Here is a 13,641-nt window from a genome sequence, read left to right as displayed (position 1 = left end):
AATGGATGGACGTGCTGAGCACTCAGGGTCCTCTGGGATAGCTAAAGCGAACCGGGACTTGGGAGGCTGGCCCAGGCCTGAGAGGCTTGTCCTCCGTCCCCTTGCCTCCCTGCAGTACCACTTGGACTACTGCTCCATGTACACAGATCACAGCGTGTGCTCCCGGGACCCGGAATGCAGTTGGTGCCAAGGAGCCTGCCAAGCTGCACCCCCTCCTGGGACCCCCTTGGGGGCTGTAAGTGACTGCCCTAGACCCTCTGTTCCCTAGCACAGACCTGCCCTCAGTGTCTCCCTCTGCCTAACCAGCTGGACAAGGACTTTCCCTCAACTGGGAGACTTGTTTTCATGCCGAAGATCCTCCTTCCTGATTCCAGACCACGGAGCCTGAATCTTTGCCTATCCCACCCAGCCCGACCCTTTTGAACCCGTGACCCCATCCCCGCATTCCCTGTCCTCTGAATCTCCCACATTCCAAGTCGTCTTTCAGTTTTTTGGCCCTTTCCATTGCAGGACCCTGTATCCACAGCCCTTCCTTCCCAGATCTCTTGAGCTCCAGTGGACAGTGAGCCCTTTGCCCTCTCCTCCTTGCAGTGTCCAGCCGCCAGCTGCCTGGGCCTGGGCCGCCTCCTGGGTGACTGCCAGGCCTGCCTGGCCTTCAGTAGCCCCACAGCCCCTCCGTGGGGACCCGGCACCCTGGGCTGGTGTGTGCACAATGAGAGCTGCCTCCCTCGGCCTGGTGAGTGTCCACAGCAGTGGGCTGGGGGGAGGGGACCGAAGCACTCCACACTGACCCACCAGCCCCCACCCCCTGTCCTCTCAGAGCAGGCCCGCTGCCGAGGGGAGCAGATCTCAGGCACAGTGGGCTGGTGGGGGCCTGCGCCTGTCTTCGTCACGTCCCTGGAGGCCTGTGTCACCCAGAGCTTCCTGCCTGGCCTACACCTGCTCACCTTCCAGCAGCCGCCCAACACCTCCCAGCCTGACAAGGTGGGTAGGAGGTGTGGCCTTCAGTGGGGTGTTGATGATGATCCTGATCCTAGGGTTTGTTTTTTCTCAAATGCATCTTTATCACTCTTGTGTTTACTCCAAAAGTCTTTACATTCAAGGGTCTGATTTTCCTTATGGACTTTATTCTTTATTTTTATTTTTATTTTTAGAGGGAGTCTCACTCTGTCGCCCAGGCTGAAGTGCAGTGGTGCAGTCTCGGCTCACTGCAACCTCTGCCTCCTGGGTTCAAGTGATTCTCCTGCTTCAGCCTCCTCAGTAGCCGAGGTTACAGACGCCCGTCACTGTGCCTAGCTAATTTTTGTATTTTAGTAGAAGACGAAGTTTCACCATGTTGGTTAGGCTGGTCTTGAGCTCTTGATCTTAAATGATCTGCCTGCCTTGGCCTCCCAAAGTGTTGGGATTACAGGCGTGAGCCACTGTGCCTGGCCTCTTTATAGATTTTAAAAAGAATTTTTGCACTGTGGTAAAATACAGATAAAATTTTTCATCAGTGACATTTAGCACATTTACAATATTGTGCAACCATCACCACTATCTTGTTACAGAACATTTTCATCACCCCAGAGGACAACCCTGGACTCACTAAGTAGTCACTCTCTATTCCACTCTCCCCTGAGTCCCTGGCAGCCACTTATCTGTTTTCCATCTCTGGATTTGCCAGTTCTGGACATTTCATGTACATGGAGGCCTATGCTATGTGGCCTTTTGTGTCTGTCTTCTTTCACTCAGCATAGTGTTTTCAAGGCTCATTCATTTTATAACTTCATTCGGAAAGGAACGCTGTTCCTTTTTATGATTGAGTAATATTCCATTGTGTAGCTGTACCACATTTTGTTTATCCATTCGTGTCAGCTGATGGACGTTTGGACTATTTCCATCTTTTGGCTATTGTGAATAATGTCGCTGTACACATTGTGTACACTTGTGTACACATTTTTGTTTGAACATTTGTTTTCAATGCTTGTGGCTGTATACCTAGGAGAATTGCTAGGTTATATGGTAATTCCATATTCATCTTATTGAGGAATGTCCAGACTGTTTTCCACAGTAGCTCTTTATTGATTTTTTTTTTTTTTTTTTTTTTTTTGAGACAGAGTCTCTCTCTGTCTCCCAGGCTGGAGGTGCAGTGGCACAATCTTGGCTCACTGCACCCTCCAGCTCCCGGGTTCAAGTGATTCTCCTGCCTCAGCCTGCTGGGTAGCTGGGACTACAGGCACCTACCACCAAACCCAGCTAATTTTTTGTATTTTTAGTAGAGACGGGGTTTCACCATGTTAGCCAGCATGGTCTCGATCTCCTGACCTCTTGATCCACCCGCCTCAGCCTCTCAAAGTGATGGGATTACAGGCGTGAGCCACCACGCCTGGCCTCTTTATTGATTTTTAAAATAGCTCATATATTCACATGGTTGAAAAATCACAGTGATATCAAAAGTCATTGGGGCTGGACACGGTGGCTCACATCTGTAATTCTAGCACTTTGGGAGGCCGAGGTGGGCGGATCTCTTGAGGTCAGGAGTTTGAGACCAGCCTGGGTAACGTGGCAAAACCCCGTCTCTACTAAAAATACAAAAATTAGCTGGGCGTGATGTCGGGTGCCTGTAATCCCAGCACTTTGGGAGGCTAAGGCGGGGGGATTACTTGAGGTCAGGAGTTGGAGACCAGCCGGCCCAACATTGTGAAACCCTGTGTCTACTAAAAATACAAAAATTAGCCACACGTGGTGATGCGTGCCTGTAGTCCCAGCTACTTGGGAGGCTGAGGGAGGAGAATCTCGAGCCTGGGAGGCAGAAGTTGCAGTGACCCAAGATCATGCCACTGCACTCCAGCCTGGGCAACAGAGTGAGACTCCATTTTAATTAAAAATAAATAAATAAAAGGCCGGGCGCGGTGGCTCGCACTGGTAATGCCAGAACTTTGGGAGGCCGAGGCAGGCGGATCACAAGGTCAGGAGATCAAGATCATCCTGGCTAACACAGTGAAACCCCGTCTCTACTAAAAATACAAAAAAATTAGCCAGGCATGGTGGTGAGTGCCTATAGTCTTAGCTACTCGGGAGGCTGAGGCAGGAGAATGGCATGAACACGGGAGGCGGAGCTTGCAGTGAGCGAGATCGCTCCACTGCACTCCAGCCTGGGTAACAGAGTCTCAAAAAAAAAAAAAAGAAAAAGAAAAAGAAAAAAAAAGTCATTAAATGGACAGTGTCTCTCATTTACCCAACTCCCCACCCCTTAAGTGGTCCAGAATTATCTAGCCCCAGCTTGGCTGCAACTTAAGGCCACCATACCTCCCTGGAAGATCCATTTGGGTTTCTTTGATCTCATTCCAGAATTTACCTATTCAAATACAAGGAAGCATGACATCGTAACATTATGAATACTACACGTGACTGCTTCCTTTTTTTCTTCCTGGCAAGCTTCCTCTAACAGAACTTGAGAAACACTCTCGTTCTTTTTTTTTTTTTTTTTTTTTGAGATGGAGTCTCTCTCTTTTTTTTTTTTTTTTTTTTTTTTGAGACGGAGTCTCGCTCTGTCGCCCAGGATGGAGTGCAGTGGCCAGATCTCGGCTCACTGCAAGCTGAGATGGAGTCTCTCTCTATCGCCCAGGCTCGAGTGCAGTGGCAAGCAATGTCAGCTGACTGCAACCTTGCCTCCTGGGTTTAAGTGATCTTCCCACCTCAGCCTCCCGAGCAGCTGGGATTACAAGCATGTGCCACCATTCCTGGCTGGTTTTTGTATTTTTTTTTGTTTGTTTTGAGATGGAGTTTCACTCTTGTTGCCCAGGCTGGAGTGCAATGGGGCAATCTCGGCTCACTGCAACCTCTGCCTCCTGGGCTTGAGCGGTTCTCCTGCCTCGGGCTCCCAAGTAGCTGGGATTACAGGTGCACGTTACCACTCCAGGCTAATTTTTTGTATTTAGTAGAGATGTATTTCACCATGTTGGTCAGGCTGGTCTTGAACTCCTGACCTCAAGTGATCTGCCCGCCTCGGCGTCCCAAAGTGCTGGCCGTGCCTGGCTTTCATTCTTTTTTTTTTTAAAACAGTTGTATGACATTCCATTTACATTTGTAGTTTATTTAAATAGCCTCCCACTGGTGAACACTTGGACTGTTCCACTGTTCTGCTATTACAAAATCACACACCAGGAAAATAAATCTTGCACTTTGTCACTTTGAATATTAGATCTGGGCTTTGAAGTGCTTAGCTGAAAAGGTGAGGAGTTGGATAAGAAGACACTGAAGTGTCCAGTCCTGGAGTTTTAATGTGAGATGGAAATGGTGAGAGGCCAGGGGTAAAGGTGGGCTCTGGGACCCTGTTGTCTATTGTCTGAATTTAGGTCTTGCCTCTTTTCCCAGAGTGACCTTTGACAAGCCACCTAACCCCTGTCCCTCGGCCTCAATCTCTCATTTGGTAAAATGGGGAAGAAAGTTAGGTTGACCAGTCTTTTCTGGCTCTGATGTGGCCTCAGGGGTGTGGAGACTTGGGGACAGTCCAGAAAGGGACTCACGTATACACCCATCCCTGGTTGCATAGGTGTCGATTGTCCGCAGCACGACCATCACCCTGACACCCAGCGCAGAAACAGATGTGTCCCTGGTCTACCGTGGCTTCATCTACCCAATGCTGCCTGGAGGGCCGGGTGGGCCAGGGTCTGAGGACGTGGCTGTGTGGGCCCGGGCCCAGCGCCTACACGTTCTGGCCCGGATGGCCCGTGGCCCTGACACAGAGAACATGGTGAGGCTGCCTGGGACATTCAGGGGGGTGTTTATGGTAAATATGGGAGCTAGGGGTGTGGTACAGGGCATCTGTGGTGATTTGAAGGTTCTGGGGGAGGACTGGGGAGAAATCAGAGGCAGGAGATGGATTATTATTAGTATTTTTTTTGTGTGAGACAGTCTCACTGTGTTGTCCAGGCTGGAGTGCAGTGGCGCAATCTTGACTTACTGCTACCTCCCCCTCCCAGGTTCAAGCAATTCTCCTGCCTCAGCCTCCTGAGTAGCTGGGATTACAGACATGCACCATCACGCCCGGCTAATTTTTTTGCATTTTAAGTAGAGATGGGGTTTCACCATGTTGGCCAGGCTGGTTTGGAACTCCTGACCTCAGATGATCTGCCTGCCTCAGCCTCCCAAAGTGCTGGGATTATAGGCGTGAGCCACTGCGCCTGGCTGGGGGTGGATCTTCAGTAGAGGAGGCAGGGTGCTGAGGTTTTCAATTGTGAGCAGAATTTGAGGGAAACTTTGAAGGAGGTGAGGAAGGTCTGAGTCAGACCTGAAAGGCCCCTGAAGGCCGGGCGTGGAGGTGTACACCTGTAATCCCAGCCCTTTTGGAGGTAGGGGCAGGTGGATTGCCTGAACCCAGGAGTTTGGGACCAGCCTGGGAAACATGATGAGACATCATCTATCCAAAAAATACAAAAATTAGCTGGCCATGGTGGCATGCACCTGTAGTCCCAGCTATTTGGGAGGCTGAGGTGGGAGGATCACTTGAACGTGGGAAGTTGAGGCTGCAGTGAGCCATGATTGTGTCACTGCACTCCAGCCTGGGTGACGGAATGAGACCCTGTCTCAAAAAAAAAAAAAAGCCCCTGAGGAGGAGGAGGGTCCCTGGGGGTCTCACCTCGGAGGTTCTCAGGATCTAAGGAGCTCTGAGGCCCTCTTCTTAGGAGGGGGTGGGGTACAGGGTGGGTTTGGAGGTATCAGGGGTCTGAGGAAGGAATGAGAAGGGTTCTGAGGCCCCTGCCTGTCACTCACCCCTACCCCAGGAGGAGGTGGGGCGCTGGGTGGCTCATCAGGAGAAGGAGACGCGGCAGCTGCAGCGCCCTGGGTCTGCTCGCCTCTTCCCCCTGCCTGGGCGGGACCACAAGTATGCAGTAGAGATCCGGGGCCAGCTGAACGGCTCGGCAGGCCCTGGGCACAGCGAGCTCACTCTGCTGTGGGATCGGACTGGTGTGCCAGGAGGCAGTGTGAGTACCCAGGACCCACCTCCAACCCTAGCCAGAGGCCCCAGCCTCAGATCACCTGGGCTTTCTGAACGCCAGACCGCAAACTCTGAAATCCCTAGATTCTGGCCTCGGACTACTTAACTCTTGGCCTCTGAACTCTGAACCTCCCCTTGAACCCTGTGGCCCCTGACCTCTGCCCATAGACCCTGACCTGATCCCATAGTTTGACCCTTGTCTTCTGACTCCTCACCCTTGACCCTGCTGACCCTGACCTCTGCCCTCCATACTTTGACCTATAATAATCTCCAGATTCCTCCAGACCCTGGACCTCTACTGATTTCCTAAATCCTGACTTCCTATGTGCCTGAGTTCTCAACCTGAGTTCCAAACCCTTACTTTCAGTTAGCCCCAGACTCTGACCCCTGCCCCAGACCTTGACTGCTGCCCCTCCTGTGACCCCTTCCCCAGGAGATCTCCTTCTTCTTCCTGGAGCCCTACCGCTCGTCGGCCTGTACCTCCTATTCTTCCTGCCTGGGCTGCTTGGCAGACCAGGGCTGTGGCTGGTGCCTGACCAGTGCCAGCTGCCACCTGCGCCAGGGTGGAGCCCATTGCGGGGATGACAGGGCTGGTGGGTCCCTGCTGGTGCTGGTGCCTACCCTCTGCCCACTCTGCGAGGAGCATCGGGATTGCCATGCCTGCACCCAGGTGCCTGTGGGACCACCAGGGGAGGTCACAAGGTGGAGGCAGCCAGAGCAGGCAACAGGCAGCCAAGGGAACTCCTGGTGGGGGGCGTGGGGGAAATAGCAAGGGCTTTTGTCGTTGATCAGCAGAGCCTGGTGGGGAGGGTGAGATGGAGCTAGAGAGAGAGGTACCTGGGAGTCAGGACTCTCCCTGTTGCAGGGGCCAGAGAATGCAACTCCATCCTTTTCCACTAGCGGGGAGTTTCTCAGCACAGGCACTGGAGCCCAGGAGTAGGCCTTCAGGCCTGCCAGCTCCTAGTGATGTCAGGCAGCCCTCAACACCCTGCTTCCTCTTGCTCCCTGGGAGGGTTTGTTTCTTTGTGAGTTAAGGCTCCAGGCTCTCAGTCCTTGCTCTGTCTCAAACAGTGAGGCTTTCTGTTTCTCTCCCCTCACCCCACCACCATCCAGGAGCTCAACAGAAGTCCCAGGATTGTACTTCAGTGGCTCTGGTTGGGCCTTGTGCAGGCTCTTGGGCCAATGACTGGAGTTGGGGGGAGGGAGTGTGGCCCCTTGCCCACCTCTGGATCCTGAGGATTGAATCAGCCCCACCCGGACCACACAGAAGGGGCGCTGTTGCCCAAAAGAGAGAGTCGGTGCTGGGCAGGCAGATCTATGGGTGTCTGTGGCTGAAGGGAGGGGTCCAGAGATGCAGGCAGCTGGGGAGGGAGATGGCCTTGCAGGGACAGTCTGCAGGGTGGGGCAGGGGGTGGGATAGGCACTGGGATCCCAAAGGAGATGGCTGAGTGGGGTTCTGACTCCTCTGCCCAACTGACCCCCAGGACCCCTTCTGTGAGTGGCATCAGAGCACCAGCCGCAAAGGAGACGCGGCATGCAGCCGGCGGGGCCGGGGTCGGGGTGCCATAAAGAGTCCAGAGGAATGTCCCCCACTCTGCAACCAGTGAGTCTGGCTGGGTCCAGGGAGTGGGTGGGTGGTGCCCACGGATGTGGGCTGGCTGTGGAGTGACCTGGCCACCCGCTCCCCGCCCCAGGCGACTGACCTGTGAGGACTGCCTGGCCAACTCGAGCCAGTGCGCCTGGTGCCAGTCCACCCACACCTGCTTCCTGTTTGCCGCCTACCTGGCCCGGTACCCACACGGGGGCTGTCGAGGCTGGGATGACAGGTACGGTCCCTGGGGCAGGGTTAACAGAGGAAGATCCCCACTGGCAAGGGGCCGGGGCTCTGACCCCCACCCCTGCCATCCTGCAGTGTGCACTCGGAGCCACGGTGCCGGAGCTGCGATGGGTTCCTGACCTGCCATGAGTGTCTGCAGAGCCACGAGTGTGGCTGGTGTGGCAATGAGGACAACCCCACACTGGGACGGTGAGCCCAGGCGGGCAGGTGGGCAGGGTGCCCGGCTGTGTCCTTCCTCCATGACTGGTCATTCTAATAGCCTCTTTGCTTCTCTGCCCTCTTGCCCTGACCCCATCCCATGGCCACCTTCCCTTTTCCATATTGTTTTTCTGTTGTTTATTTTACCCTCCCGCTCTTTTTTCTCAATTTTTCCTCCTTTGCCGGGTCTCTGCAACTCGTTTTCTTTCTCCTTGTCTGTTTCTGTCTCTCTGCTCTCCTTTTCACTGCATCTCCGTCTATGTCTCTCTTCTGTCTTCCAAAATTGTTTTTGTCTTCGACTTCTCCTGGTTTCTCTGTCCCTCTATATTTTCGTCCCTCTCCTTGCGATTGGCCTCCTCTCTCCCTGTCATTGTTTCTATGTATGGCTCCTGTTTCTATGTTGTCCCCTGCTTCTTCACTCTCTCACCCCACAGGTGCCTACAGGGGGACTTCTCAGGGCCCCTCGGTGGGGGTAACTGCTCCCTGTGGGTGGGGGAGGGCCTGGGGCTTCCTGTGGCCCTCCCTGCCCGCTGGGCATATGCCCGCTGTCCTGACGTGGATGAGTGTCGCCTGGGCCTGGCCCGGTGCCATCCGCGGGCGACCTGCCTGAACACGCCCCTCAGCTACGAGTGTCACTGCCAGCGGGGCTACCAGGGTGATGGCATCTCACACTGCAACCGCACGTGAGTGAGGTGGGGGTTGCTATGGAGATGTCGCCCCAGGCTGGGGCACATGGAGGTGGAGGGAGGAAGCCATCATGGCACTGGGTCCCTTCCTGTGGAACTAGCATCCCTAGTTAGCCAGGGGTTTACCTTGCAGACTAGGTCCTCGTTAGAGTGACAGGGTCCCCAGTGTAACCCTGGTTACCATGGAAACAGGGCACCCATAGGCTGTGGGCCATAGTCTTCAGCGTTGCCATGGAGGCAGAGGACGTAGTTGAAAGAGGTTTTCACAGTGGTGCTATGTGGTTGCTATAGAGACAGGCGTGGTGATGCATGGAGTTACCTTGGAGACAGGGTCACCCACGTAGCGCAAAACCATGGAAACAGCCAGTGGCTTTGATGGTGTCATGAGGTGGGTGGAGGTGATGAGGTGCTTTAGGGGCTCTGGGCCTGCCTGGCGCTTTCCCCACCCCCAACACGGCCCCTCAGGTGCTTGGAGGACTGTGGCCATGGTGTGTGCAGCGGCCCCCCGGACTTCACCTGCGTGTGCGACCTGGGCTGGACATCAGACCTGCCCCTGCCTACACCCGCCCCGGGTCCCCCAGCACCCCGCTGCTCCCGGGATTGTGGCTGCAGCTTCCACAGCCACTGCCGCAAGCGGGGCCCTGGCTTCTGCGACGAGTGCCAGGGTGAGCAGCCCTCGTCCTGGCCCCAGCCTGGACCCAGGGAGCCTCCTCCCTTCTTGGGGCTCCAGCTTGCTCTTCTTGGAGGAGGCCTCAGTGTCCCCTCATGCAGCTCTGGGTCCCCTGCCCCATTCCTGTTCCTGACTCAAACAGGTTTCAGTGCCACCCATCACTCTGGCTGGGCTTCACTTCCCCGTCTTGGGACTTGCTGTTTACCCTGATCTGGGCCTTGGTTTCTCACCTTTGAAGCAGCTGGGTGGGGTCAGGGTTTAGCTGACCCAGTAGGCCTGGGCTTGTTTCCACCCTTGACTTGACTCTATCCCACCTGCTGGGGCCTCCACAGACTGGACATGGGGAGAGCACTGTGAACGATGCCGGCCCGGCAGCTTCGGCAACGCCACGGGCTCTAGGGGCTGCCGGCCCTGCCAGTGCAATGGGCACGGGGACCCCCGCCGTGGCCACTGCGACAACCTCAGTGGGCTCTGCTTCTGCCAGGACCACACCGAGGGTGCCCACTGCCAGCTCTGCTCCCCAGGCTATTATGGGGATCCCCGGTGAGCCAGCGGGCCAGCCAGGGCTAGGTAGGGTGTGCTTGGGGATACAGTGGGGAGGGGCAGGACTGGTCTGACACTGGCTCTCCTCCATCTCCCCAGGGCCGGTGGTTCCTGCTTCCGGGAGTGTGGAGGTCGAGCCCTCCTCACCAATGTGTCCTCAGTGGCACTGGGCTCACGCCGGGTCGGGGGGCTGCTGCCTCCAGGTGGCGGGGCTGCGAGAGCCGGGCCTGGCCTGTCCTATTGTGTGTGGGTTGTCTCAGCCACTGAGGAGCTACAGCCCTGTGCTCCCGGGACCCTCTGTCCCCCACTCACCCTCACCTTCTCCCCCGACAGCAGCACCCCCTGCACGGTGAGCACTGAGGAAACAAGGGTTCAGGCCCATGAGCCAGAACCATGTCCCCTGACCTAGTCTGCATCCCCAGACCCTGACCCCAGTGTTGCTTTTTTGTTTGTTTGTTTGTTTTTGTTTTTTTAATCCTTCAAAACCCAAACTCCTCCTCAGATCCCCAGTGCTTTGTTCCTAGGCCCACAGACAGACCCTCCCACTTCCCAGATAGCTTCCGATTTCCTCAGCTCCCATCTCCAGTTCTCCAGATCCTCAATCTCCCCATTCCCAGACCAGGTATGGTAAATTGTTACACCTTGTGCACCAACTCTGATTGATTGGTACTGACTGCCAGGAGCTACATGTGGAGAAAGAGGCTTAATGCAAGAGGTGCCTGATAGATGAGCCATGTCTACTTTGGACACAGGAAGGGGAGTGGTTGCCTCCCTGCCATAGTTTGACAGTCTCCCCTGGATGTTCAAACAGCCCATTTCCCAGTCTCAGATTGCCTCCCCCTCTTGAACCTCTCCTTCTCCCAGACTCCAGGTGCCCTCGTTCTCATCCTCATTGTCTCCTAATCCTCGATTCTGCACCCCTCTAGCTGAGCTACGTCCTGGCCTTTGATGGATTCCCACGCTTCCTGGACACTGGTGTTGTCCAGTCGGACCGAAGCCTCATAGCTGCCTTCTGCGGCCAGCGACGGGACAGACCCCTCACTGTTCAGGCCCTGTCTGGTACGGGGGCTGGGGAAGTGGGACCTCTTAGTCCTGTGCTATGTATCCCTTGCCCCCGAACTCATCACCTGAAGTGGGCGCAGGACCTGGGTCTGCCACTGCTTGTGGGGTGATGTAGTCCCTCACCATCTCTGGACCTCATTGTCCTTAGTTGAGAGGAAAATAGGATTGTGTTGGCTGAGCTATGTCTGCAGAGAGAAGGGCTGAATGAGACATGTCTCTGGGGCACATAGAATGTGGCTGGTGTGAGGACTCCACACCACTCACTCTTTCCAGCTAGACTGGAGTGTAGTAGTGCAATCTCAACTCACTGCAACTTCTGCCTCCCGGGCTCCAGCGATTCTCCTGCCTCAGCCTCCCAAGTAGCTGGGATTACAGGCATATGCCACCATGCCTGGCTACTTTTTGTATTTTTAGTAGAGATGGGGTTTCACCATGTTGGACAGTCTGGTCTTGAACTCCTGACCTCAAGTGATTCGCCCACCTTGGCCTCCCAAAGTGCTGGGATTACAGGCATAAGCCACCATGCCCGGCCTATATATATAACTTTATTGAGGCATATTTTATATATCGTAACATATCAAGTAATTCCTGTCCCACCTGCCCCCAAATCACTATCTTTTCTAAAGAGATCCAGTCTTATGTAAGGGCAGTAGGAGTTGTAGAAGGTTTGGAGCTTGCTGAGGACAGGGCCCAATTCACGTTTTGAGGATCACTGGGCCACCATGAGTAGGGAGGAGTGTAGGCAGCCAGGAGGACCAGTAGGGGATGGGTACCAGTGTCTAGGTGAGACGGGACTTGGGCTTGGATAGCAGCTCAGGAGGTAGCTATCAGTTGGTGAGAGATTTAGGCTTGAAGATCAATCTTGATGGGTTGGCCGAGGGAGGGGGTGCAGACTGGTTCATCCTGGCGATGATTATGAATAATATGGTGCCTTCCTTCCCCGCCCAGTCACACTGGGTTTTCTCAGCATCTGGGGTTGGATGGGGCCAGGAGCGTGGCTTTGCTACCAGCCTCTGGCCTCTCTCCCCACAGGGCTGCTGGTGCTGCACTGGGAGGCCAATGGCTCCTCATCCTGGGGCTTCAATGCTTCGGTGGGCTCCGCCCGCTGTGGGTCAGGGGGTCCTGGGAGCTGCCCAGTCCCCCAGGAATGCGTGCCCCAGGACGGTGCTGCAGGTGCGGGGCTCTGCCGATGTCCTCAAGGCTGGGCTGGCCCACACTGCCGGATGGCTCTGTGTCCTGAGAACTGCAATGCCCACACTGGGGCAGGAACTTGTAACCAGGTACAGGTGGGAGAGGTCAAGCCTGGTGGGACAGGGCTGGTGATCAGGGCTCCCCTGACTCCCTTGTCATCCCCCAGAGCCTGGGTGTGTGCATCTGTGCCGAAGGCTTCGGGGGTCCTGACTGCGCCACCAAGTTGGATGGTGGGCAGCTGGTCTGGGAGACCCTCATGGACAGCCGCCTCTCAGCCGTGAGTTGCGGGTACCCACTGTCTAGGGATGGTTGCCCCCAGGTCGTTCTCCCACCTCCACTCCTGGTACCACCCCTACACCCTACACCCAGGCCTGGCACTTTGTCCTGACCCTAGCCTGATCCCTGACGTCCTCACCCACCCGTAGGACACTGCCAGCCGCTTCCTGCACCGCCTGGGCCACACCATGGTGGAGGGACCTGATGCCACCTTGTGGATGTTTGGGGGCCTGGGCCTGCCCCAGGGGCTGCTGGGAAACCTGTACAGGTGAGGACTGCCCTAGGCAGGTGGGATTCACGAATGAGAGAAGGTCACCTCGGGATGCTAAGAGTCACCTCAGAGGAGTGCAGAAAAGCCTCTAAAGTAAAGGACAGCCCAAAGGATACTGGGACAGTTGTCACAGGAGGCTCACCCGGGGACACTTGGGGACCAGAGTACTTATTTAGGTGATGCTACCCCAGGGAATGGTGAGAGGACTGTCATAGGAAGGTCACCCCACGGGATGCAGGGACATCTGTCAGGCAGGGTCACCTTGAAAGATGCTGAGATGATTATAATGAGGCTGCTTTTCTGCACCCTGGCCCCAGGTACTCAGTGAGTGAGCGGCGGTGGACACAGATGCTGGCGGGAGCTGAGGACGGGGGCCCAGGCCCATCGCCCCGCTCCTTCCATGCAGCTGCATATGTGCCTGCTGGCCGTGGTGCCATGTATCTGCTGGGGGGACTCACCGCTGGGGGTGTCACCCGTGATTTCTGGGTCCTCAACCTCACCACCCTGCAATGGCGGCAGGAGAAGGTGAGCAACTCTCCCCAGCCCACTCCCCAGCCCTTCTGCTGGGCCCTGACAGAGACAGCTGTGGTAGCTCCTGCCAGCTTCACCCCCAGAGGAAACAGAAGCCCTGGACTTGAATTTCCTCAGCCATCCTGGGGCACACTGTTGTCTCGAGCCAGTCCTGGGCTGGGACACAGCTTCACTCAGCAGCAGAAAGAGGCCAGGGGAGCAAGGGCTTCCCAAAGCCACACTTCCCAAAGCCACACCAGGCTTGGGCAGGTGGAAATGCCAAGGGGCCCACTGTGCACCTGCCAGGACCCAGGCTGGTCTGACTGGCCCCTGGGGGGTCACTCCTTCCTTAGTACTTCAGGGAGGACTCTGGGGGGCTGAGGATCGCTTCTACCCACAAGGTGACCCCTGACC

General features: G+C 55.7%; 1 protein-coding gene across 4 annotated transcripts in view; it reads left to right on the top strand.

Annotated features, from left to right (window-relative positions):
- Positions 1–13,641, top strand: part of MEGF8 (multiple EGF like domains 8) — a 52,078-nt gene that overhangs the window by 17,535 nt on the left and 20,902 nt on the right. For 3 of the 4 annotated variants that reach the window (XM_009194619.4, XM_021930356.2, XM_009194620.4), the window contains 18 exons: positions 116–235; positions 592–736; positions 821–984; positions 4,538–4,738; positions 5,769–5,969; positions 6,417–6,653; positions 7,468–7,586; positions 7,678–7,809; positions 7,896–8,009; positions 8,453–8,701; positions 9,170–9,369; positions 9,707–9,917; positions 10,017–10,266; positions 10,844–10,976; positions 12,012–12,259; positions 12,337–12,447; positions 12,596–12,714; positions 13,035–13,242. In XM_009194619.4, the coding sequence (XP_009192883.2) occupies positions 116–235; positions 592–736; positions 821–984; positions 4,538–4,738; positions 5,769–5,969; positions 6,417–6,653; positions 7,468–7,586; positions 7,678–7,809; positions 7,896–8,009; positions 8,453–8,701; positions 9,170–9,369; positions 9,707–9,917; positions 10,017–10,266; positions 10,844–10,976; positions 12,012–12,259; positions 12,337–12,447; positions 12,596–12,714; positions 13,035–13,242 (3,162 nt within the window). The remainder of the gene's footprint in view (positions 1–115; positions 236–591; positions 737–820; positions 985–4,537; positions 4,739–5,768; positions 5,970–6,416; positions 6,654–7,467; positions 7,587–7,677; positions 7,810–7,895; positions 8,010–8,452; positions 8,702–9,169; positions 9,370–9,706; positions 9,918–10,016; positions 10,267–10,843; positions 10,977–12,011; positions 12,260–12,336; positions 12,448–12,595; positions 12,715–13,034; positions 13,243–13,641) is intronic. The other variant, XM_021930355.2, reaches the window with a different exon arrangement.

Source organism: Papio anubis, chromosome 20 (genome assembly GCF_008728515.1).
Source record: "Papio anubis isolate 15944 chromosome 20, Panubis1.0, whole genome shotgun sequence".
NCBI lineage: Eukaryota > Metazoa > Chordata > Mammalia > Primates > Cercopithecidae > Papio > Papio anubis.
This window is presented reverse-complemented; position numbering and strand designations above follow the sequence as displayed.